Source organism: Schistocerca nitens, chromosome 2 (genome assembly GCF_023898315.1).
Source record: "Schistocerca nitens isolate TAMUIC-IGC-003100 chromosome 2, iqSchNite1.1, whole genome shotgun sequence".
NCBI classification, from domain to species: Eukaryota; Metazoa; Arthropoda; class Insecta; order Orthoptera; family Acrididae; genus Schistocerca; species Schistocerca nitens.
The window spans coordinates 784,636,313-784,662,048 of NC_064615.1; the positions used below are offsets into that span (position 1 = coordinate 784,636,313).

The 25,736-nt window shown below is 36.4% G+C and overlaps 1 protein-coding gene across 1 annotated transcript in view; it reads right to left on the bottom strand.

The window, feature by feature from the left end:
- LOC126237042 (CKLF-like MARVEL transmembrane domain-containing protein 8) overlaps nt 1-15,198 on the bottom strand; it is a 34,510-nt gene extending 19,312 nt beyond the window's left edge. The window contains exons 1-3 of the mRNA XM_049946803.1: nt 15,054-15,198; nt 8,324-8,506; nt 873-1,046 (exon numbers count right to left, since the gene is read on the bottom strand). Coding sequence (XP_049802760.1) covers nt 873-1,046; nt 8,324-8,464 — 315 coding nt within the window. The 5' untranslated portion in view covers nt 8,465-8,506; nt 15,054-15,198. The remainder of the gene's footprint in view (nt 1-872; nt 1,047-8,323; nt 8,507-15,053) is intronic.
- Nucleotides 15,199-25,736: the final 10,538 nt, after the last annotated feature.

Here is a 25,736-nt window from a genome sequence, read left to right on the forward strand (position 1 = left end):
TTATGGAACAAGACGCTATGGTAAATTGCATGTAGCACATTAAACAACACTCTCTAGTCTGTTTTCAAGGGCAACAGACCTTACAGAGGACAATATCTGGGACAAGCGTCTTAGAGAAAAGAAGTAAGTGAGAATCATTTCAAGCCATCACATGAAAGTACATTCATATCTTCAGGTAAACAGCCCTCCAAGACTTTTCTACTACAACGAAAGATCTAGAGATTCGACCTCTAGCTTTTGTTGAAACTGTTACTGAGCTGCTTCTCGTGAGCAGTGAATCACTTTAGAATGCTAGAGGTGTTGCAAAATGTGGCAAAAATGAATGTGTAATTGAGACATCTTTGTCATGTACAGCACTTTACAATGAAATTAAAGACTTACACTGTTGTCCAGCCCCTCTAATGAATGGTTTGAGCTCCTACTTTCGCTTGTAGTCAATGACATAACAGATGATTATATGGTCAGTTCTTATACAAACCCAGCTACAATTACAAAATGCTTCGTAATATTGATTCCTTGAAAAATTTCATCAGTATCATTTCAATTGCAGTATGATAAAAGGCTGTCCTAACCTGGGAAACATGTCAACACCTGATCACAAATAACCAATTGGCAATGGAGACTTAATTTCTTAGAGAGCATCCTATGTTACACAATTATCCAAGAGGGCCTTAAACTAACACCTATCAGTTATTTTAGTTACAATAATTGTCACGGTACAATGTGGGTATGAATGCTTGTATTATGAGAACTTCACACATTAATGTAAAGAGAAGTGCAGTTTGTGATCTGGAACATTTTGCTAAAACCATTTTTCAAATTTAGTAATACACACACTGAACAACCGCAAAGAGATTAATACATGTTCTTACAATTTTTAGCCATGGAACCTTGTAGAACTTCTCAATGACGTGAAACAAGTAAAACAGCAGCATAATCCCCGTGAACCAGAATCCTGTCATTGAGACTGTATTAAACCAGCCACCACGTGACTGCCACCACTGGTAAGATACCGAGATGCATATGAAACCAATCAGATTGAAAATCTGCAAAAGAAGATAACTTGTTAGAGCAAATTTTAAAACTGTAACAGGCTCTTAACACTACTTAAGTATATGAAGTGAATTGTACTTATAGAAGCACACTTTCCTGCCTAACAACTAGAACAAGTTAAATGTCGGCAAGAAACAGTTCAGAATCAAAGTGTCCACAGTAAGCAGGATAATGTGGTGACCATTTACATGATTGGCTTTTGGATTAACCGTAAGATGTTCATGTACATGGTCTGGTTACATTAATGTGACCACTGCCTATGTCCAACATCAATGTGCAATAACCACTCTCCGACAACAGGTGGCAGCACTAACTGGAGCGTACATGAAGTGTGTCAAGGATGCAGAAAACAGCGTCATAGTCATAATGCAGAAATGGAGGAATTTATCTGACATCCAAAATGGCATGATCACTGGCTTTCAGGTCAAGGGTGGAAGCCTTTCTGAAACAGTGAAGTTTGTAAACTGTTTGCATGCTGTCATGTTTAATGTATACCGGACACAGCAAAATGTTGCTATCCAAAACTGCCCCCAAGGCAACTATGGTGCACCACGGGCAACAGATGACATGTTAACAACAGCTATGGAAGTGTGTACAGGCAAACAGATGTGCAACCATTGAGCAACTGACTGCCCAGATGAATAAAGGGGCTACCAACAGTCTCTCTTCAATGATTATTCAGTGAAAATTACTGCATATGAGCTTCTGCAGTGTGCGCCTGAATCATGCACACATGCTGACTGCTGTTCGTCAGTGATGAAGGCTGCAATTTGTACACCAGTACCGCTACTAGACATCCACTGAGTGGGAGTAGATGGCCTTTTCGGATGAATCACAGTTTATGCACTACTGGACAGATGGCCATTGGCATGTATGATTGCAACAATCTTCAGAGGGGTCTAGGCCAGAAGAGGGAATGTTAAGGTCTGGGGAATGTTTTATGGCATTCCCTGGGTGATATTTTCATTCTGGTAGGCACAATGGATCAACCCAAGTATGCAGGTATCCTTGGGGACCATGTCCACCCCTACATGCAGTTCTTTTTTTTTTCCTAGGCACAATGGCATCTGCCAGCAGGGTAATGCATTGTATCATATAAGTTGCAGTGTAGTTCAAAGAGCAACAGAATGAGTTTAACACACTTCCCTGGGCACCAGACTCCCCAGATTTACACCCAATCAAGAATCTGGGGGATCACCTCAATTGGGAAGATTGTGCCATGGATCCTCAACCAAGAATAGCACAGCTGGCCATAGCGCTGGAGTTGGCCTGGCTCCACACGCCTGTCATTACCTTCCAGAACTACATTAACCATCTTCCTGCATGTCTGTGCTGCGAAAGGTGGTTATATTCTGGCTTCTGACAGTGGTTGCATTAGCATGACTGGACTGAGTATATTTAAATTTTGTAATTGGGTATCTTCAAAATTTCTTCAGCTTAAGGAAAGTTACCCTTCATTCAAGGAAACTGGCAAAATTAAAATAAATACAGAGGGAATGAGTGTAAAGTTTCACACAATCTGACTGGTCCAGTAGAAACCATGGAACATCCATGTAAATATAAGCATCAGTTCACTATGTTGTATCTTGCCCAAAGACTATTTACACACACTTTTAAGTTTACAGAAAATAAAGTGACAAGGTGAAAGACTGTATCTAAATGTGAATGAGTAACAACTGTGTTTCATTGGCTACCTATTCAGGGCACTTTTCACTTGTCAGTCATTGGTTGACAATGAAGATTAATTCTCATATGTTGATAGATGGATGAAGGTACTGTCTGGCATCTGTGCAAGCCCTTTTAACTGCCATATGCAAACTGCCACATATTTGCTATAAAACCAATCAACATGTTCCTGACAACCTATGTTAAAACTACAAACCACAAATGCTCTGTATCAATGAGATGAATTCATTGCACCTTTGAATTCACCCATATGACCAAAATCCACTTTAATTGACACAGAATATTAATCAATGCAGAAGACATTATGAAAGCAGATCTGTAACAACCTATACCTAACCTTCGTCATCACATACTCAAATAGTAGCTCTAAGTCATTACTAACAAAACTAACTGACCAATAATAAACTTGCCTGTTATCTAAATTTTGTGCCACCTGGATTGCAAGAGTGGTTGCAGCTGAAAGAAGCACAACTTGAGGTAACCATACCCGTCAGAGAATTTTATCTTATTTACATATCTTATATTTTATGTTCATTTGAAAGGTCTGAGTGTGATCAACATTAAAAGGCTCATACTGAGGTCAATTACTGATGTGTTTTGTGTGTGAAATTTAAATGGTGCCCCAAAATTATTTGTCTATGGAACACTTGAGACAATCTGCTGGCTATGATGTGTACCAGGTGTAGAAGTATGAAACTGGAATTTGGTTGCAATAACTACATGTCTATTGCTTAAAACTGATAAACAATATTTTATTCAAAATAATCTCTACTGCTACTTAAACATTTCTCCCACCTCTCCAACAGGCTATGAATGCCACACCAAAAAATCAGTTCTTCCTTTGAAGCAAACCAGTCAGCAAGCCATTTTCGTACATTTCCATACAAACTGAAGTGTTGTTCAGCGAGAGCATGTCCCAGTGATGCAAACAGATGATAATCGGATGGAGCCAAGCCTGGAGAATAAGTCGCATGCCTAGTATTTCCCAACTGAGCATCTCGATCGTTTCCCTGACCCATTTTGCTGTGTGTGACAGGGCTTTATCATGGAGCAATATGACTGTTGCCTTTTTCCATATTCCAGTTGTTTTTCACTTAATGCTCGATCATTTGCTGTTGGCAGCAATCAGTGTTAACGGTTTCACCAGGTTTTTGGAGCTCATAATGGACGACACCTTTCTGATTCCACGAAACACAGAGCATTGTCTTCTTTCCACAGCAATTTGGTCTTGCAGTAGATGCCATCGTTTGTCTGGCACCCACAATATAGGACACTTAGGATTCTAAAATATATCCATTTTTAATCACCTGTCACTATTTGTTGGAGAAACTACTTTATTTTGTATCTGGCAAGTAGCATTTCACAACTTGTGTTTCGATTTGCTTGCTATTTTTTTTTTTTTTTTTTTTTTCCATACAGAACCCATTTTCCCACTTCCTAAACCTTTCAACCGAAGAGAAATGGATTTCTGCATCACATTCAATTGTTCTGTGAGTTCCTGTTGAGTTTGAGTATTATCTTCATCCAATAAGACCTGCAATTCGCTGTCTTCGAACTTTTTTTTGTAGTTTCTGCACTCTTCGTTTTTCCACGTCAAAATCACCACTTTTGAATTTTTTGAACCACCCAAAACACTGTTTTCCCAAGAACATGTTTGCCGAAAGCTCTGACAAGCGTTCTATGTGATTCTGCAGCAGTTTTCTTCAAACAATAACCAAAAACCAATGCTGTCAGCCTATCATAGTTCGTAGGCACAAAACTCTGCATGTTTACTGGTTTGAAACAGATACTGATGTATGGAACTTGGGTTACTGTAAGTCGACATTCACCGTCAGCCGTTACAGGAAGCAGATGGCACTGCACATGCAGTCTCATGGGCCCTACACTTGTGGCTAGCACCATCTGTGGGGAAACTCCGGCTTCATACTTATACACCTGGTATAAGCCTTGAGAATTGCAGGCTTTATCAGTTAGTCAGTCTGTGGGTAAGTCATTGGATCACTCAGTTCCAATTGGTCAATCAGTCTGAATAACTTACGTTATGAAGAACATGAATTTGCACAGTTTCACGTGATAGAAATATTTTGTGTGTTCCGAACTTCACAAATTCACTACTGGTTTCAGTTTTAGAAAACTCTGTGCGAGTTTCCGACTCACTTTGGAGGACTATAAGCCAGTTTTATACTTGCCTGGACTTTTTAGTCTTGATATTTTAGAACTTCAACTTATATTTCAGTTTATTGTATGGCTATAGCACTTAATTAGCAGCATTTCGTCATTTTAATTTTTGTTATGACAGATCAGTATTTTGTGTTACATGAATTATGGAGAGAAATTTTGCATGTGTTCCGAAATGCTGAATTTTATTGCACACCAAATCAATTCTGTGAACTATTAGCACAATTATATTAAATGCTTACAAATTTGTAAATGACACTTAATTTCATTTCTTTTTCTTGCTGAATAAACAGCACAGTTTTCAGATTCAAATAACTTTTCAGTCAATGAATCCTCACTTGTTAAAAGCAATTATTAATTTTTGCAAACTGCCTCCGTGCAGTTGTCTGGTACTGAACAAAAACACCAAGGCTTAGTGTAAGCTTGCACTGTCTGCCCCTTCATGCACACTATGAACCAGCTTGATTCAAACAAGGTCACACACACTATGGATTCCTTGTGGTGGTTGGCAGAGGAATTTTTTCTCAACAAATTCCCTTTAGTTCAAATGGCTCTGAGCACTATGGGACTCAATATTTGAGGTCATCAGTCCCCTAGAACTTCGAACTACTTAAACCTAACTAACCTAAGGACATCACACACATCTGTGCCCGAGGCAGGTATCGAACCTGTGACCGCAGCAGTCACGCAGTTCCAGACGGAAGCGCCTAGAACTGCTCGGCCACACCGGCCAGCCTCCCTTTAGTTTAACCTACACATTAAGGGAAGCTTACGAGCATTATATAAGCATTTCCTATATGCGTAAAATTTTACCATGTTGGCCCAATGCCATGCATGTATTCGAGAGGAGAAAAAGTATAACATTTACTTGTACTTACACGTCTGTACACATTGCTCTAACATACGATGCAACAAACTTATGATGCAGCATACTGGCACCTTACTTAGCGGTACCATATTTTGTCTTATTTGCTCTCATCGCTATCGGTACCAGTGTTCAACTTATCACTCACTCCCACCATTTTCTTCAATCTCATCCGACAGAACAGCATCCTCACTGCCATACAGAATATATGGTATGCAGCTTTTACTGTACCCCTTGATAGATTCTTATAATATGGAAGACCATGAAGCAAGATTCCACTCACAGAAGGTCTGCCTTTAGTGCAGCAAGTTTGTCTTCTACTTCATCAGTTAGATGTCTCTTAAAGGCATCCAAAATTAGTATAGCTCTCTTAGCAAGCAATGCCTGAGGTCTGATTCCAAACACTAGACAGTCAAGAACTAGTCTTGTTCTCATCCAGCAGCCCTTTTCCTGGCAGTGAATCACTAATTTTCTTCATGGCATAGTTTTTCTCTTCAGAATGACACAAAGAAGTAACATTGGCTGTGACAGCCAACATCATAGTTATTCTTTTTTTTCCATTCCTGGTTCCTCTTAATGGGATACCTTTTGCCCCCTTCATGTTTACTGTCATATTACTTGGCACGTCAAAAAATACTGGTATTTCATCAGCACTGCCAATCTGAAGAAGAGACAATGATTGACTTTCGCAAATGGATGACATACCACTGGAAGCTAACTAGTTTCTCGTCTAAATCTGTTGGCATTCTCTGTAGCATAGTACTTAACTGGAAAGCAAGGCCATTTCTCTGCACAGACAGACAACATAACCCAATTTTCACATAGAATTCTCCTTGTGGCATATTTAGACCTTTGTGGTATCAAAAGGGCTTCAATTGGATTCTTTTTTGTTAGATACGCCTACCATCTTTTATCTTGCACAAAGGAAAGTTTTTCCTTCGCTTGTCATACATTAGATTTGCACTTTCTATACTTTGTTGAGGCCCCTCTACCTGTTGTGGAGTAACCAGGGTTGAGAAACATGGTTGTTTTTAAAAATCCAATCAAATGGATAAAATTGGATTTTTTAATTCTTTTTCATACTGACGATTAAATAGTTCAATTTAAAGTCCTAATATTAATTCATTCAAAACACTAACCTATTTTTACTGCTACTTTATTAGTGCCTTTTTTTTGCCCTGCCAGCATTGCATACATGGAGAGAATCTTTTCCACCTTCATGCTTTTTTTGGTCAAAAACAAGAAACAATTTAGAAGAAAAAGACCCGAGACATTAGTGAAGATATATTCCTGCACTCTTCCAGACAGTAGTAAACTGTACTTCACAGTCATTGCGATTCTACAGCAAATAAGTGTTCTTTTTGAAGTGTAAATGTTATTTAGCTATGTTTCTTAAAGATTAAAACTGTGTGCCGGACCGAGACTCGAACTCGAGACCTTTGCCTTTCGCGGTCAAGTGCTCTAACAACTGAGCTACTCTAACACGACACACACCCTGTCCTCACAGCTTCACTTCTGCCAGTACCTCATCTCCTACCTTCCTAATTTAACAGAAGCTCTCCTGCAGACCTTGCAGAACTAGCACTCCTGAAAGGATATTGTGGAGACATGGCTTAGCCACAGCCTTAGGAATGTTTCCAGAATGAGATTTTCACTCTGCAGCGGAGTGTGCGCTGATATGAAACTTCCTGGCAGATTAAAAGTGTGCTGGACCAAGACTAACTCGCCCGCGAAAGGCAAAGGTCCGAGTTTCAAAAACCGGTTTTAAAAGATTACACTAGGGACCCAATACAAACACCTACCTATTGCTCACATACGGATTGTGAGGAAAAGATTAAGATGGTTAATGAACACTTGGTGGCATTCAAACAATCATTCTTCCCATATGCCATGTGTGAATAGAACAGGAAGGAACCCTAACTACTGGTACAATGGAACATACAGTCTGCTATGTACCTCACAGTGGTTTGCAGAGTACAGATGTAGATGTGCCAGCAACTGAACTACATGTGCAATGTGCCAACACTGTCTTTACACAAACTACTGTGTCACAGCAATAATTTCCTAATAATTGTGTAGTCTGACCATGTAAAAGGGAAGTAACTGCCTTCAATACACATTAACACAAGGATATAAGATTCTTAGCTAATGCATCAGGAAATGCACAGTCACTTAAAATGTAACATGACACACAATGGTGATATGACTGCTATAGCACTATAGTAATGCAAAGTAACGATCATTTTAGGATTACTTACTAACCTGACTTTCTGCCAAATCAGCACTAGGAGGCTAAAATATAATGAAACATGCAGGAATTTTATGTTTTAATTCAGCATTTCTTTTAGATCTCTTCTTAATGTAATGGGAGTTCAAATTTGGAACACTGAACTATCCGTAATTATCTACTGTGCAATTTTGTAATAGTAAAGGAAGCATCCATTTTGAATCCAGTACGAGATTACACATGACAATTTACAGTATTGGGTTTGACAAATAATATAAATTGCATAAGAGCTTTTAAATTATGAAAGCACTTACTATCTGAGCCACTTTCAAGATGCCCGGAGTTGTCTTGATATAAGTTTTATCAAAACGAATAACTGGTGTAACAGTTGTATTTGTAACTGTTGTTGTGCCTGTTGTTGTCACGTGCTGACTTGGAAATCCTGGATCAGCCATATTTTTTTAAAAATTCTTCAGAAGTAATTCCAAAATACACAACTGCAACAAAATATATTTCCAAGTGCCAAAATTATTTACAGCATACATGTAAAAGAATAAGAATATTCACAGAAATTCAATAAAGCAAAAACAGTACTCAGAAATGAAGGCAATATGAACATGTCACGTGTTTACAGGGCTTACAAAAGGGTAATTCCATGTCAACTCAATGCACCACTCAATGAGCCCTACTCAAATTTGGTTCATTCAATGACCCAGATAAGAGATGGAAAACTGCCAATCTGTAGAGGTATACAACAGTTGAGAGATAAGGTACAGGTTACCTATGTTTGGAAATTGTGAATGATTTAAATGTGCCTGCTTCAATACAAATGATTAATTCACATACTCATTCCAATACAGCAATGAAACCTACATCACTGAAAAACTAACGAGTACAGCTTTATACTGATGTGCAACATAATGGGTCTCTAAGAATTGTTAAATGCAAATTACTGACCTTCACCTTTCACATCACAAAATAAGACTCTTTCAATTTTTCAAAAAAATAAATAAATAAATAAATAAATAAATAAAAATAAACTACAAATAAAAAAATGAAAAACTTTTGGACATGATTCCTTTATTGTTCTGTTTTCATATTCATGATAATGTTCTGGAGCAATACAATATATTTGAATTATAAACTTTTACATTGAGAAACAAGTGTGTAAATTTAACAGACTTTCCGAACTTCAGTGTCCTGTAACTGTCCTCACAATTGTTATATAGCTATGCAAATTTGCAGTCTTTCATCTCTTAACTGGATCATGAAATGCAACAAACTTAAAAGAAATCTGAGACAATCAGGTTAAAAATATTACTTTTCTATCAACATGAAATCACCCACATGTATACATAACTAAACCCACATATTGTACATATGTATCCAAACAAGTAATTGCTTTTGTGCCTCAAGGGAAACATACAGACACAATTGGCATAATCAATCTCCGAAATGATTGCTAAAGAATACACAATATGTCAGCTTTCACAGCTCCAGAATTTCTACTGATCATATCAACCATTTCTCTCTGTAGATCTGCGTTCTCACCTATTTCACTGTTTTTTGTTCATTATCCACAGATTTTGTTCCCTGGCAAACCTGGAACGAATCCATAACAACATTCCTAAAATTATAAAATTAATTATTGCTGGAAGTAAAAGTGAATTAGCTCCAATGCAGACAGCACTTTTCAAAAGATTTTGCTAGAGAATATTTAAATTTGCCTTCACATGCTGCTGAGATTAGCCTTCCTTCTACAGATTCAAAGTACAAATTCAACAATATCCTCCCTTGAGATTTTCTCACTGCTCTTTTTTCTCTCCACTGTAATGCTAAACTCAAGAAATCCATTGTCAAAACATGTCCCTAACTGTATCTTATATTTCGATACTAGTCAACGTATCTTACAGAAAAATAGTATTTTAACATGAACTACTCCAATTCTTGCAATTTTTTTCACTCTATTAAGGTTATTAATGGTATACAGGATTTAATTCTGCCAGTAATCTTTCTTATTTTGAATCGGTGGTTATTTCTTTAAATAAGTAAATAAATGTATTTGTCGTCATCTGCTTCTATTACCACCATATAATATTTATAAGCATCACTAATTACTCTTCAATCTTCTTTCTAATCCCACCCCAGGGAAATATCAGACGTAACCTCAATCACTTGCCTTCAAAGCTTACTGAGCAGTAGGTGACAATGTTACACTCAGTCTCAACAGAGTAACTGAGTACATTCATTCGTAACATTCCAAAATGACATCACATTTGCATTCAGTCTTGTATGGACTCTAGGGAATGAACACAGTAACAAAGCACACACTTTGACCTGCAACTTAACTGTGTTGTGTGCAACATCACGGTAGCACAGTGTATTTGAAATGGATAGTGTTTGCAGAGGGCATGTTGAAGTAGACCAATGTTTTTGCACTTTAGCATGAGATGTTTGTTTTCTAAATTGTCTGCAAGTGATTCATTGGGCTTATTGTGTACTGTTTGTGAGAATAATAATGGGAGAGTTTGTTAGTTATTTTAATGTTTGGAATTATAGGCAATAGTTTTTTTTTTTTTTTCTTTTCTTCATCAGTGCAGTATGCTGCTTATGGTAGGAGATTAATGGTCTGTATGTATGTCAGTTATGCATATGACAATGAAGTTCATAAATAGGTCCCCAAATGCTACAATGAGAGACAACACAATGACCATGATTAGATTCTTATAGTTATTCAGTTTAAATGCCAAGTGTGTGGAGTATTGTGTTTTTGATAATGTACGAGACTGACCAAAGTAGCTGCATCCCAGACCATGGACCAGTATACGTGGGGATGTCTGTGGACCAATATATGGAATTCTGTCCAGAGGGGTTCCTTCTCTGCAAAGTCTAGAGTGAGCATTTGAAATACTGTGTTGACATTATTTTGGTCTCACTAGATTTGTGTCGTGTGACTGATTGGTAAGCACCTTTTTATGGTCTTTTTTTTTTAATTTTAGTATGTATGGTATGAGTATTTATGTGCACAATTGTGTATTTCTTATGTATCAAAATTTGCGTGGATCCAATTTATGATATCTTGTGGTTGTTGTTGCTTATATATGTTAGATTATGGCTGGCAGGCATCATGGAGTTTGGCTTACCCACATTGATAAGGTTAGATTCTTGACAACTACATGGACAAATTTTGGGTTTGTGACTGTAGACTTTGTTTTAACTATGTAAGTCAAGTGAAATTTCTGATACTCTGTTTTAATTGTGCTTTTTTGATTACTGAGGATTCTGTTTGCTTCATTTTTACATTAGTATGTTTTGGAATGTCTTCGTTATTAGGATTGCCAAATATTTAGTTTGTTCCCACCCAAAATCATTGGTTTCAACTTATTTCTGCGATTCATTATTTTCTGTATTATTTGTGTCTGTGTAATGAGAGTTGTTGTGGTCGCCAAGCTGTATAAGCTTGAAATAGAGGTATCCACTGTCCTGACAACATGGGTCACAACCAACCATTGGTACTGCAAACTTCAATTTTACCAACTCAAGATATTCAAAATTATATCAAGCAAGCCACCAGATGTGTAACTTTGGGAGTACTAAAGTGGAGTAACAGGTGGAATTCAGCACTTAAGAAAGATATATAATCTGCCACAAAGTCTGCAAAACTGTAAAATGTTTGAATTTGATCTTGGCTTTTCCTGTTTATGAGAACAATCAAAACAATAGTATTTGAAATGCTCTGATATCTCATTAACAAGTAACCACCTGACCACACTCCTCTTTCCCATAACTTATATAAGCACATACATATCGAAGAACTATTACTACCAGGGAGAGAGAGGCTGATCACCGTAAGTACCTGGAATCATGTTACTTGTTGTCTACAGCTTTATCCAAGGCTGTTGGATGTGAACATTACAAATGAAGAGGTCCACAGATATTCAATTAATTTAGATATTGGGAATTTTAAAGCCAGGGATGTACTTTGAAGTCTATACCATGATTTCCCAGGCATATTTAGGTCCTTGTAGCCAAATAGCAACACACATTATCTCCCCAGTGAAGACACTCATATACAGGCTGTTACAAAAAGGTACGGCCAAACTTTCAGGAAACATTCCTCACACACAAAGAAAGAAAATATGTTATGTGGACATGTGTCCTGAAACGATTACTTTCCAGGTTAGAGCTCATTTTATTTCTTCTCCAAATCACATTAATCACGGAATGGAAACACACAGCAACAGAACGTACCAGCGTGACTTCAAACACTTTGTTACAGGAAATGTTCAAAATGTCCTCCGTTAGCGAGAATACATGCATCCACCCTCCGTCGCATGGAATCCCAGATGCGCTGATGCAGCCCTGGAGAATGGCATATTGTATCACAGCCGTCCACAATACGAGCACGAAGAGTCTCAACATTTGGTACCGGGGTTGCGTAGACAAGAGCTTTCAAATGCTCCCATAAATGAAAGTCAAGAGGGTTGAGGTCAGGAGAGCGTGGAGGCCATGGAATTGGTCCGCCTCTACCAATCCATCGGTCACCGAATCTGTTGTTGAGAAGCGTAAGAACACTTCGACTGAAATGTGCAGGAGCTCCATCGTGCATGAACCACATGTTGTGTCGTACTTGTAAAGGCACATGTTCCAGCAGCACAGGTAGAGTATCCCGTATGAAATCATGATAACATGTTCCATTGAGCAGTACATACTGACGAAACTAAAATGAGCTCTAACACGGAAATTAAGCGTTTCCGGACACATGCCCACATAACATCTTTTCTTTATTTGTGTGTGAGGAATGTTTCCTGAAAGTTTGGCCGTACCTTTTTGTAACACCCTGTATAGATCACTATAAGGATGAATTTAAAATTCAGTGAAAGATCTATCCTCATCAAGAAGTTACTCTATGCAGTGCCACAAATATTCCACACACATGAATACCAACAATGTAGGAAAAGATTAATATTAACCACAAAAAAGACCTGTCAAGCAGCAGACACAAAAGACACTATCTAAGAACTTTATTACTACCAGAGAAAGAGACTGATCTCCATAAGCATCTGGAATTGTGTTCCATGTTGTCTACGGACAGCTGTTGGAAGCGTTAATTGTGTGTCTGCAACTTTATGTGTCTTCTTTATGGTACGTAGAAATCTGTACTTTCCTAAATTTTTGATATTCCTACCTGGAGAGTCCACACACATGAATGCTATTCCTTCATTGTCTCACATTCCTTTAGTAAAGGCTGAAAGTGTATGTGTATCATATTTGAACTAAGACACTTCCCATAGAAGTAGGAGACAAAGACTTCAACAACAATCCACTTCAACACACACTAGGAAACTCTGCAATTTGCTGTCATTTAATGATTTTTTTAAAAAAGAACTTTCCACCAAACAGCCAAACTAGAGTCTGCATTCTTCACTGTGCAGTGTCTGGATAGCAAACTGTTCCACTGTATCATGTTTGCTGGCCTTCACACTCCAACATAGTCAACATCTCTCTCAAATATTGAGAGATGAGGAGCTCAGCTGCTCAATTTCCTTCTTTTAGGACCCCCCCCCCCCTCTGTTTAGCTCAAAAGCCACTGATTCTCTTCCACAACTTGGTTATACCATTTTCTCTGTACATTACTGCAATGAGCAACTTGCCAGTCAACTTCATGGGACACATGTAATGAGCTACGAGCCTTACATACAACTAGGAGATGGGTGTAATACTGTAATTCTACATTATTCATTTATTTAAAGTTTTGACTGGCACATGCAGTTATCTGGTATTGGGTCATTAATATCTTTCAGCCATGACAAGGAGCATAAACTAATACAGCCATGATAGATTGAATCTTTTACAATTCTGCACCCACCTTAAGGGTAAAAATTGAAAGAAGTTAAGCATATGTGTACTTTCACACAGTCTAAAAGCTAAACAAGCGAAGAGTTGATGGATGGTAGCTATTGTTTTGCAGAGTTTGGTACTGTGGCACTGTACATAAATATTGCTCATGAATCAAACATAAAACCAAACCTGTCAAAAGGTAAACAAATAAAATTCATGAAATATTTAGTAATATACAACAACCAAATAAGTATCATTTCAGAATTGATTCTCTTATACAGCACTGTACAAATTTCTGACATCGTTAAAGCAATTACATACGGTAATGCTGTTTCGGGTTATAGTTTACTTTTCACGCATTTCACGACTGACTTACGTAATGGCTAGTTCTGTTTCAATGGCTTCTTCGAGATTTGAAAGCTGTTCACTTGTTACTTCTCCAATTTCTTATGTGCCATGATGTTTTCATTTGGACAAGGTAGCGTTTCTATTAATCTATCAGAACCAAACACACGAAAGGCTAATTCAGGATTTCAGAATTTGGTAGTAACATGTTATATACCCCAGGCCTGGACCGTGCATCGAACTAATATGGGTACAAAACCTGGTAAAAATTACCTATCGGACCTCTGTGCTTTTCTCGCAGTTTTTGTGCGGTATATGTACATAACGCGCACCAAATAATCGTCAGATGCAATATAAGTTTTCTGAATTTATTTTGCAATTTTAGTTTGTACGAAAAGCGTATTAAATATGGCAAAGTGCGTTTAAATATTCCATGATCTTAATCAAAGGGCTACGCTATTGGTCAACCTGTTGCGATAACCTTTACTTGGCATTCACGTTCATTGGCTTCGCCAATGCACAACCAAATTATTTTTCGCCCTAGCCTAGACCACGGGCTACAGTAACGATCAGTCTGTCACCACAATCAAGATTTAACCTAGATCTAACACTCAAGTCCAAAGCCGTCATACACCTACTTAACAGAAAGGCTTCTAGAAAACGTATAATTAAGTAATATATAAGTTAACTTACTGACTAATATTGAGCCCGATCTATCAAAAGATTCAAAGGTATGGTGAGTTAAACAAGAGCTTCATGGGTGATGAGGATAAAATTAGGGCGTCTGAAAGTTATGTGTAGCAAACATTATCTAAGTCACTCTGTGTGAAATTGTACGTAAATTACGGCATAACTTACTATTTGAACACAGCGGATAAACAGAGAGGACTGTCCTATTAGTAACGGAAGGTTACAGCTTGCAGATCGATTGTTTCCCTCCCACGAAGACAGTACACACAACGCCCACTGCGCATCACCACTCAAAATAGGTGACGCCTACCAAACGACATCGAACCAGTGAAGTATGAAAGATATAAACAAACCAGCGATTCTTGATGGCTGACACAACTTTACCACGGACAGAGTAACTCCATGCGTTCCATAGAAGTAAAACTTGATTTGTGTGCACCTTGTTTTAACAATAATGAGGGTACGAAATTGACACCACGATTTTCGTCCTATGTTGTTAAGAAAACTTGGGTGAAATTTTACGGGCTTCTGTATTTGGCAGAGTCAGCCGAGAACATGAAAATGGCATGTATAAAAATTGAGAAAGAGGTCTGAATCGAAAACAGAAATACGTTAACCACAAGAAATAAAATGTACATGAAAAAGTTGTAAAAAACCAATTTAAGAAGAAACTTTCTTGAGGAAAGTCGTTTTCCTGCATAGGCTGTTTTTATTTTTAAGATAATCATTTTATTTCGCGATTAAGCTATTGGCTAACTTCGCCCCCTTGGGCATTTTCAAGCTACCTTTGTAACTTACATCACAGAAAAAAAAACAACTATCATCATATTTCATGATTAAGTTATTGGCTATTTTCACCCCCTTACGTCACAGCAAAAAAGAAAAAGAAGAAACTGTCATCATATACAGTCTTATAGTCTACACAGCTTTGTGGAGGAAGCACTATCCAATGGCATCCTTAATCACAGTTTGTTATGAACGTGACTGTTAAGGGCACAACTATCTTAGATGTGAATTCCGTCTGGAAAAAAAAAACGATCCTTCTACGGGTTTTGTCACTGTTCCAGTGTATAGCACATTAAAATACGTTAGTGTTACGTTACAAGTAAAACTACATATCAGATCTTGCTTCCACCTCAAATATTGTAACTGTAATTTTATTAATCCTGTAGATCATACATTGTGTGCAGAGAAGCACATGATGATATAAACAAGTCAAAAAAGGAGGTGAGATGATACATGGTTAAAATGAATATGGCAGTGTTCTTATAACGATACAGGTGCTCATATAATACATGTGTTATGCCAGGAAACAGAAAAGTGTATGGGTGCATACTTTGTGAAAGGTTCAAAATTGCACACTATTTTCAAATACATTCACATTATTAAGGGAAAGAAACTTATAAACAAATAACATGCAAATTCAAAAGTACCATATCCACTGAAAAATCTGTTACTAAAGTAATACAGTCAACGTGACACACTTCTATATTAAGATGTTCAGGTTCACATACAAAGTACAGAACATGGACAGAACAAATTGTTATGTTTCAAGATATTCATCTATACTATAGCAACACTTTTGCAATAAATATTTATGGACATCAGTTTTAAATTTGTAACTGTATTTTATTGTTTTAATGTTATTATGTAGCTTATTGTATAGTCTTTATCCTGTCTGCAGAGGTCCATTCTGTTTTAGTGTTGTATATGCCATATCGCAATAACAATTCTGCCTGGGTGAAGTATACATTTTTTAGTGCATCTTTCGATGTGCAGCCAGAAAGAATTTTGATTGTATAACAAATGGTATTCAGTTCATTTGTAATGTAGTTTGCATGTTGGATTCATCTTAGATCTTCTTGGACACTTCACATAGGCAGAGTTTTGAAAAATTGGAGCAAGTGCAGTGTCAGGCGACCATAGGTCACGAAATCTGCCTATTCACTTCGCCAGCAACATATGAGAAAGCACCACAATATCAAAACCACAAGAAGTTGTAGATTGTGTAGCAGAATAGCTACCAAAACGAATGTCCAATAGTATCACGTAAGTTATAAAATAAAAAAAATAATCCACTGAAGATAGTAGCAAATGTGCTGAAACATGTCTGGGTGAAACAAAATAGAGAAAAGGTGTGTTCCATAAATCGTAATTCCTCTTCCCATTTCGTAGCAAGCATGGCTATAAAAAGAAGAACTTCAACATCACAAGATGATTAAGAAGTCCAAATGAAACTCGCAAAAGTGTAAAAGGAAAACTGTTTGAAAGATTTGTAGCCAGTAATGATAGGCAGTGCACCATTACCAAGGAAGATCGACTCGTATGTAACTGGGTCCTCTGGTTATACATATTCAGGATATTATATGGAAAAGGATGTAGCATAGTTAGAAAGTTTATTTAAAGTAAACATGTAGAGATGTCACTAATAGGTAAGAGTATAGAGAAATTCGTAGCTGATATATAGATGAAGCTTCTTGTTGCTCCTTAAAATGCTATGTATTAAGCCAATCAGACAGGTTTCGTGGAAGACCTGTGTGCAAACCGCACTTCATCATTTTGAGCGAAAAAAGATAAAGTCGCTTATGCAGTCAATGAATGCTATCACACATTCATACACAATAATGCCAGCGATAAGTATCATTGGATTAATGTTGCCTCAGCTTTATACCAGTCTTCACGAACTGCAAGGCAATTTAGGACCAAAAATTTAAAAATCTTTAGTTGCAATAATATTGTAACAGGCGAAGCAAAATCTTGAGAAATGGGAGAGAATAATTTAAATATTGCACCTGAAATGTCTTTTTGTCAGTTGCAGAAATTAATTCATTCCTTTTGTCTACTCTTGGCCTGGACATAATGATACCTCTGTCTTCTGGAAGACAATGAAAAGACTGTTAACATAGATTGGATTCCACACGGAACTAATATTGTGATTCAGCTTTTCGATAAAGAAATGGTTCGACAGCGAATTTTTTTAGAAAATTTTCCAACAAAATAATTTGTGATTGCATTTCTAAACATCAGTAATTTGTGAATTGTCTGTTTACATCACCACATTTTACGAATTTGATCATGTACACTTGGTATGCATGTGACCTTCCAGTATAAAAATAATTTTTTTTTATATTTTAACTCATGAAAACATAAATTTTGACGTAAGGAGCGCTACGCCATGGCCCTGTGAACTCAGTCTGAATAAACTGAAAAATTCTTACCTCGAGATGGTGTCGCCAGATAACGCAGTCTATATATCTGCTCGTAAATGGCACAGCTTAGTGCAATGCTGGCCTGTCTACTAATACTGGACAACATTTGTCTGAGATCTGAATTATCAGAGAAACTGACTTTGCTGCACAGCTGGTCGTCTGATTACTAAAGAACTCATGACAATGATCTGAGAAAATTTATGAAATATTTAAATTTAAATTAATGACTGGATTGGGACTGGCAATGACTTTGGCCAAAATTATTCACTCCTTTTTTTTGTTGACTGGTAAAAATTATATTCTGAAAATCTTTCATATTATTGATAAAGATCATTATATGAAAATTTGAACATTACAAATCTGGGTCAACGGGTGCTGACAAATCACAAAGATATTAAAACAAATTCATGTTAACATCTCAGACAAGTGACTTAACCACACGCATGCCAATAAAAATAATAAAATTTACCTTACAATGCATGGCTATGAGCTGCACTTTACCAGCAACAGACTACAACTGCACTCTAGCAGCGAGCAACAGCAATTTCTGCCAAGACTGCTCTGACCTGCAATTCTATTGCAGCAAAGATATTTTCTGTCGCGGGTAGCACGAGAGCAATACATGAAAATTATATTTGCTCCAGCAAGGTGGTGAAACACTTACATAACCCTCCACAGGGGGGGGGGGGGTTAAAAATTTGGCAGCGATGGTGAGTCAATTGAACTTGCCATTAGCAACAAATTTTTCTATTGCAAATAGATATGAAATATTTAGTTTACTAAATCTACAAAATGAGTTTTGGTAATTAATATACATATGTTTCACATAGTTACAGAGTATATATGAAATCATTGACAAATTATATAAGTACTGAACATACAAAGGTAGACATGAATATTAAGAATCAGATAAAGTGCATATGCACTGTCAGTTCAAAGTCTTTAGTATCTTTTATAAGAAGAAGGTGAGGAATGGAAAGAATAGCATAATGGTTGTAGCTCAGTGGGTTGCACATAACTGCATTGAAAAGTCCGTATCTTTTCACAGAAGTAGAACACCAGGTGTGTCAATCTGAAGCTCTCTTTTCTGAGGCATTTATCAATGTAGCCAAGACACTGAAATGTAGTATTAATATCGTATGTTGCCCTTCTGGTAGTACATTAGGTACACCAAGCAGTAGGCCCATAATAATATCTCCGTTGGTCAGTGTGGTGGACAGCTTGATATGTCAACACCACATTCTTGCAGAATCCATAATCTGTACATCAACACAGAATTAGTGCAAAAAATCCAAATAGAGTGCTCCATGACCATGAGGATGGGCAGGATATAGAAAAGTCTCATTAATTGGTGATAATTGGGTCAGAGGTTGAAGGATACATTTAGTTTTTCCAGAATTCTCAAAAATTTTAGAAACAGTAATTAACAGGCAGCTTCTCAACCATCTGACCACAAATAACATATTATCAGGAACACACTTTGGATTCCTGAAGGGTTCTGTCATCGAGAAGGCTATTTACACATACAGTGAAAATGTACTTAATTCATTAAATAACAAGTTACAAGCAGCAGGTATTTTCTGTGATTTGTCAAAGGCATTCCATTGTGTGAACCACAACATCCTTTTAAACAAATTAGACTTCTATGGTGTCACGGGCAGTGCTGCAAAATGGTTCAAGTCATACCTCGCTAACAGGAAACAAAGGGTGTCAGTGCAAGGGACTAGTGAATTAAGTCATCAGTCATCCTCAGAATGGGTAGAAATTCCATGCGGTGTCCCACAAGGATCCATCTTAGGGCCATTGCTTTTTTTGTGTACATTAATGATCTCTCATCAGTTACACTGCCAGAAGCAGAGTTCGTTTTGTTTGCAGATGACACAAGTATTGCAATAAATAGTATGTCGAGTGTAGTTCTAGAAAGATCTGCTAATTATATTTTCATGGATATTAATAAATGGTTTAAAGCCAACTCATTGACATTAAACTTCAAAAAGACTCAGTATATGCAATTCAGAACCCTTTAAGAGGTTTCCACCCAGCATATGCATAAAGTATGAAGAATAGCAGATAGAAGAGGTTGACAGCCTTAAATTCCTGGGACTACAACTTGATAATAAATTCAGTTGGGAGGAGAAACGCCTTAACAAATCTGTATTTGCAATTCGAGTGTTAGCAGACATAGGCGCCATAAAAATGAAAAAGCTTGCATACTTTGCCTTCTTTTATTCCATAATGTAATAAGGTATAATATTTTGGGGTAACTCTTCAAGTCAAAAGTTTTCAAAGTCCAAAAGCGTGTAATACATACTATTTGTGGAATAAATTCACGGACGCCCTGTATAAACCTCTTCAAAGAACTGGGTATACTAACTACTGCCTCTCAGTATATTTACTCCTTAATGAAATTTGTTCTAAATAATATATCTCTTTTTCCAACAAACAGCTCAGTTCATACATACAATACCAGGAACAAAAATGATCTGCACAAGGACTTAAAAGCACTTACTTTATTTCAAAAAGGGGTCCACTACTCAGGAACTCTCATCTTCAATAATTTGCCAGCAAACATAAAAAATTTAGTTACAAATAAAGATCAGTTTAAAAGGAGCCTGAAAGACGTTCTACTGGCCAACTCCTTCTACTCCATTGACGATTTTTTTAATAGAAACAAATGATGTAATGTGTATATATTCATACTATTCTACTTCACTGACGAATTTTTCAAGAGAAACAAATGATGTATTGTATATATATTCCTACTATTAATATTGTTATTTCAGCTTTTTATTTAAAAAATTGACATGTTCCACATCCACGAGGATCTCCTCAGCATGGATCTATGGAACGAAAAACTAATCTAATCTAAGTCTTATAACATTTTGTGATAATGATTGCATCTGTTGGTCATATGGTGAACCTGTTTTATCTATGCTGTCGGCCCACATTGTACATATGAACATTCAAAAAAACTGTCTCATCTATTTTTATGCTACCATATTCATCTGCATGTGAGCTGAAAGCACAAATCATAATTTTGTTTCTCTGCTCTGCTCAGTTGATATCTAAGGTCACAAACATTAAATTCCTGTTTTCTCACCTCATCGTTAGTATCACATTATGCTGAAGGCAAGGCTAGCTAAATCTTTCATAGTGTGTAAAATGAATGCTGAGGATTTCAGAACCACTAAGAGTGTTACCAACCTCTCTACCGAACCAAAAGGTAATGTACATTGTAAGAATGAATATTTCAGTATTTTTACAATGATGGAGTTTTCAGCAGGTGGCCAGGAACTGCTGTTTAAAGTAACATGTTCTTCATTGGAATCTTGTGAAACCACCATTTTCTTCAAGTAACGTCGAGGGAGGTCACAATTTGTCATTGCCACACAATTTGTAGATGCCTTGCAAAATCTAGTGCCCAAATTCGTAGGCAGAAGGCAAATATCAACTTTGAAAAACAAAGACTTACCAAAATTATTAGATTCAAAAGGCTAGAGTTCATGCCTGAAGTGGACAGGCAGTTTCATCTGAACCACATGCCACAGAATGTGTTTAATGAAAGTGATGACAGTGAGGACTCTGAAGTGTCTGAATATACCACAGTTCTGCATGTGGTGCATTTACTATTTGTTCTTTATGCTCTGATCCCAATTTAACGTTTATTACAGACTTAACAACTGTCAAAAAGGACACTTGTCACCAGCCTGTACATGAAAATTTTGTAAATTAATATGAATAACTATCTTGAATATTAATTAAGATTTCATAACTTCCAATACTGAGACTTGGTTAGAAAACGAATCAAACATATGGGACTGACGGCTCATCTACGAATCTGAATTTTACAAAAATCTATTTTTCTCAAAACTTTGTGTCTGTATGTTAGGCCCTAAGGATTGTTAGTGCCCCATATATTCTGACTACCATGGTCGGGGGATTGCGGATATAATACTTTCTGATCACTGTGTGTGGGCTACTAGCTTTTTCAAACAAGGAGCACCTATGAATGAACTTACAAAATAGATAAAAATTGAAGAAGATCGTTGTATTGTTATCATTGTCATGGCCAGTTATGTTCCTATAACTAAAGTACATAGTGTAAATGTAATCTGAAAGTAATCATAAACCCCGTTGAGAAAAAACTGTTTTTGTTGTTGGAATTCCACACAGACATGATCTTCTGAATTCGTCATGTGTGAATAAATATCAGAAAAGCCAACAAAGAATACTCAAAGATATGCAAGGCTTAGCAAAATTTATATTTTGTAAGTGTAGACTCCCATACAAAGAGACTGCTACAGAAGACATGGAATGCATTTTAACACAAGTGGGAAGAATCTCTTGTGCAGAAAAATTAGCTGGATGCTGGAAGCAATTAATAGGCAAGAAGATTTAGTTGATGTTGTTCCAGCTCCTTCATTAATGCCACAAATTCCACAGAAGGGTTTATTTCTCTCACAACAGCAGCAGAATCTACTAGAACTGGAAATCAACCATTACAGGAAGATTCATCATTTGCTGAAGATGAAGTAGCAATAGCACCACTACCATCATCAGAAAAAGCAACTTCAGAAGGGAGTGTTAGACTTCAATCCATAAAGAAAACAGCTCTATTGAAGCCTCTCAAGGATTTTTTATCGGCAGGCAATATTGTATAAACAATAGTTTAAACAGTGCATGTAAGTAAGGAAACAAAAATCTGTTAATAGTTTTCTATTGGAATGCACAGGGATTAAGCAGGAAGTTACGTCCAATAAAAGTCAATCTGAAATAGTGGTTAACATAGATTTTATGTAAAAAAGGAGCATTGATTAAAACATGTGCAAGCATGCACTACTGTTATTAAAAAGTTTGAAATGATAGGTAAGTATTGTAGAGTTAACAAAAAAGGAGAGGGTTCATGCATATATGAGTATGTTGGGACAGGGTTTGATTCAAAGGAAATTAAATTAATAACATTGTATCCATGGAAAAAATTTTGAATATTGTGTAAGTGAATTAATCAAACTGAAGATGATTTTTGTGGGTGTATATACACCACCATCATGCAATTTTACTGTTTTCTTGCAAAGGCTTGAAAAATGCTAAATGAATTCAAACATCAACTAAAGAATGCAATCGTTCTCACAGATTTTAATCATAATCTTAAAAATAAAGGTGATAAATGACATCAACTGAGTAATATGTACTTATTTTGTAAAGTGACAGCAACGGTATTTGAAGGATCTGAAACAATGATTGACCAAGTATTAATTATCAACAAGAACCAATGTGAACGTATCACTGAATAGTAAATTCTGGGTTTTCTGATCATAACACAGTCATATTGACCTTAATATTCTCTCTAATGAGGATCTGGTGCTCAGTGATAAATACTGAGAGAGCAGAATTATTAACAAAGATGGTATACAAGTTTTTAATCACATGCTGAAAAATGTAACTCGGTAATAGAATCAATCTACAATTTAGATAAAAGTTTGAGTCATTTCTTGCAAGTTACAGGCATTGTTTTAATGTTTCATTTCCAATATATCAAAGAGAAATTTAAGGTTAAATTAAAGACAGTGGTAATTCCAGTAATGAAAAAGGCCAAAAAATATCCTCAGAGAGTTAAACAAATCTTCCAGTAACACTGACATGTTACACCCTAGAGAAAATTTACACAAAACTATAATAAAATTATAATAGCAATTAAGAAGCTTGATAATGACTCACATGTATTAGGACAAATAGTAACAAAATAAGATAAGTGTGTGAGGTAATGAATGGGAATATTGATAGACGCAAAGAAAAAAACAATAACTTTGTGATTGAATGTGAAGGTAGAACTTTTGAGGACCCACTGCCGATAGCCAACATACACAAAAACATTACACAAATAAAGCAATATACCCAATTCAAAGCAAATACAGTTCCAACCTAATTGTGCTACTTTCCATGAATGGCAAGACTGTGTTTCTATATCCTGTAACTGCTTTAGAGGTGTAAAATGCTATAAATAAACTAAAAGATGAAACTTATACGTGGCAGTGACTGGATTCCAGACAAAGTAATAAAACATAATGCATGATAGATGTACTCCCAGCTTGCTGATATCATTAATGTATGAACAGGAGTCTTTCCAGAAGAACTAAAGAATTTGACTATCAAGGCATTGTACAAGAAGGGTGACCACTCTGATATTATTAATTATCAACTCATATCGTTGTTACCTGGTTTTTCAAAAATAATTCAAAGCACAATGAATGAAAGACGCTCTCAATAAAAATCAAATATTGCTTAATAAACAAATTGGTTTTAGGAAAAATGTGTCAACTGATAAAGCACTCTATACCTTTTTAAAACTGATCATAAATTCCATAGATAGTAATGAACTAAATTGTGGCATGTTTATGGATCTATCCAAGATACTGTACGTAATCAACATATAATTTATTGCCCAGGACGCTGCACTGTTACAGGATTTGTGGAATGGCATATGATTCATTCCATTCATATATTTCCAACAGAGTTCAGTGAATAGAGATACAAAATATAGGTGGAGTTTACTCATCAGCACACCAGAGAGTCACATATAGAGTGTCCTAGGGTTCAATAATAGAACAATTGCTGTTCTTAATATTTGTAAATGATACACCAAGCCACAAAAATAAAATAAAAAAGTTAATTATTTTCTGTAAAGAAAACTTATATTAAAGTGACATGTTCCACATCATTATGAAATGTCGTATTCATGATCTATGTAACAAGAATTAATGTATGTTTATATGTACATATCAGTTGCAGATACAGTTTTGTTTGCCAATGACACCAGTGTGTTTATTAAAGCTGTGTACCAAGCTGCCATACAGATTAGAAACACAGTAACTACAGAAAAAGCAAACACTTGGTTGAGAGGTAACAGATTAATTGTGAATGACATAAAGCTGTTTGGATAAATTTAAGCCATACAACAAACAAACTAGGAATCAGTTTAACATTAGAACTTGGAAAGTGTAAGATAGACCAAACTCCTCTTGCTGAATTTTTAGGAGTATGGCTAGAAGAACATTTAAGGTGGGATAAGCATACAGAATTGTTAAATAAAAAATTAAGTCTTTATTGCTGTGTTCTTAAAATGTTTTAAAATTCCTGTAGTACTGATGCAGTGTTACATTCCTAATTTGCACTGACATATAGCATGTTGAGGTAAGGCAGCATGTTTTCAGAGAAGTCTAATCTGGCTAATCACTGATTTGTACTTCAAAAGAGAACCACAAGAACTTAGCGAATCTGGTAAAAATTTATTGAAGGGACTAAAAATCGTAACCTACCTTGTATCTACATTTATGAAAGTATATTTTTGTGAAGACACGCGAAGAACTTCCTGTTTCAAGAGTCAGCACATACCTATGAAACAAGAAGCACAGACCTTTTTCACAGAGAAATACACACAAAAGGCACGTATAGAAAGATACTGTTTATCAGCCATGTATTCTGTTAGGTGAATTAGTAAAGGAAATAAATTAAATATCGGAATTTGTGGGGAAACAAGCACTTTTGCTGCATACGAACAATGACGACCTAGAGGAAGAGAGAGACTTCCCCTACTCTTTCTCTCCATAGAACAGTGTAGAATGACATAGATATAAGACACACT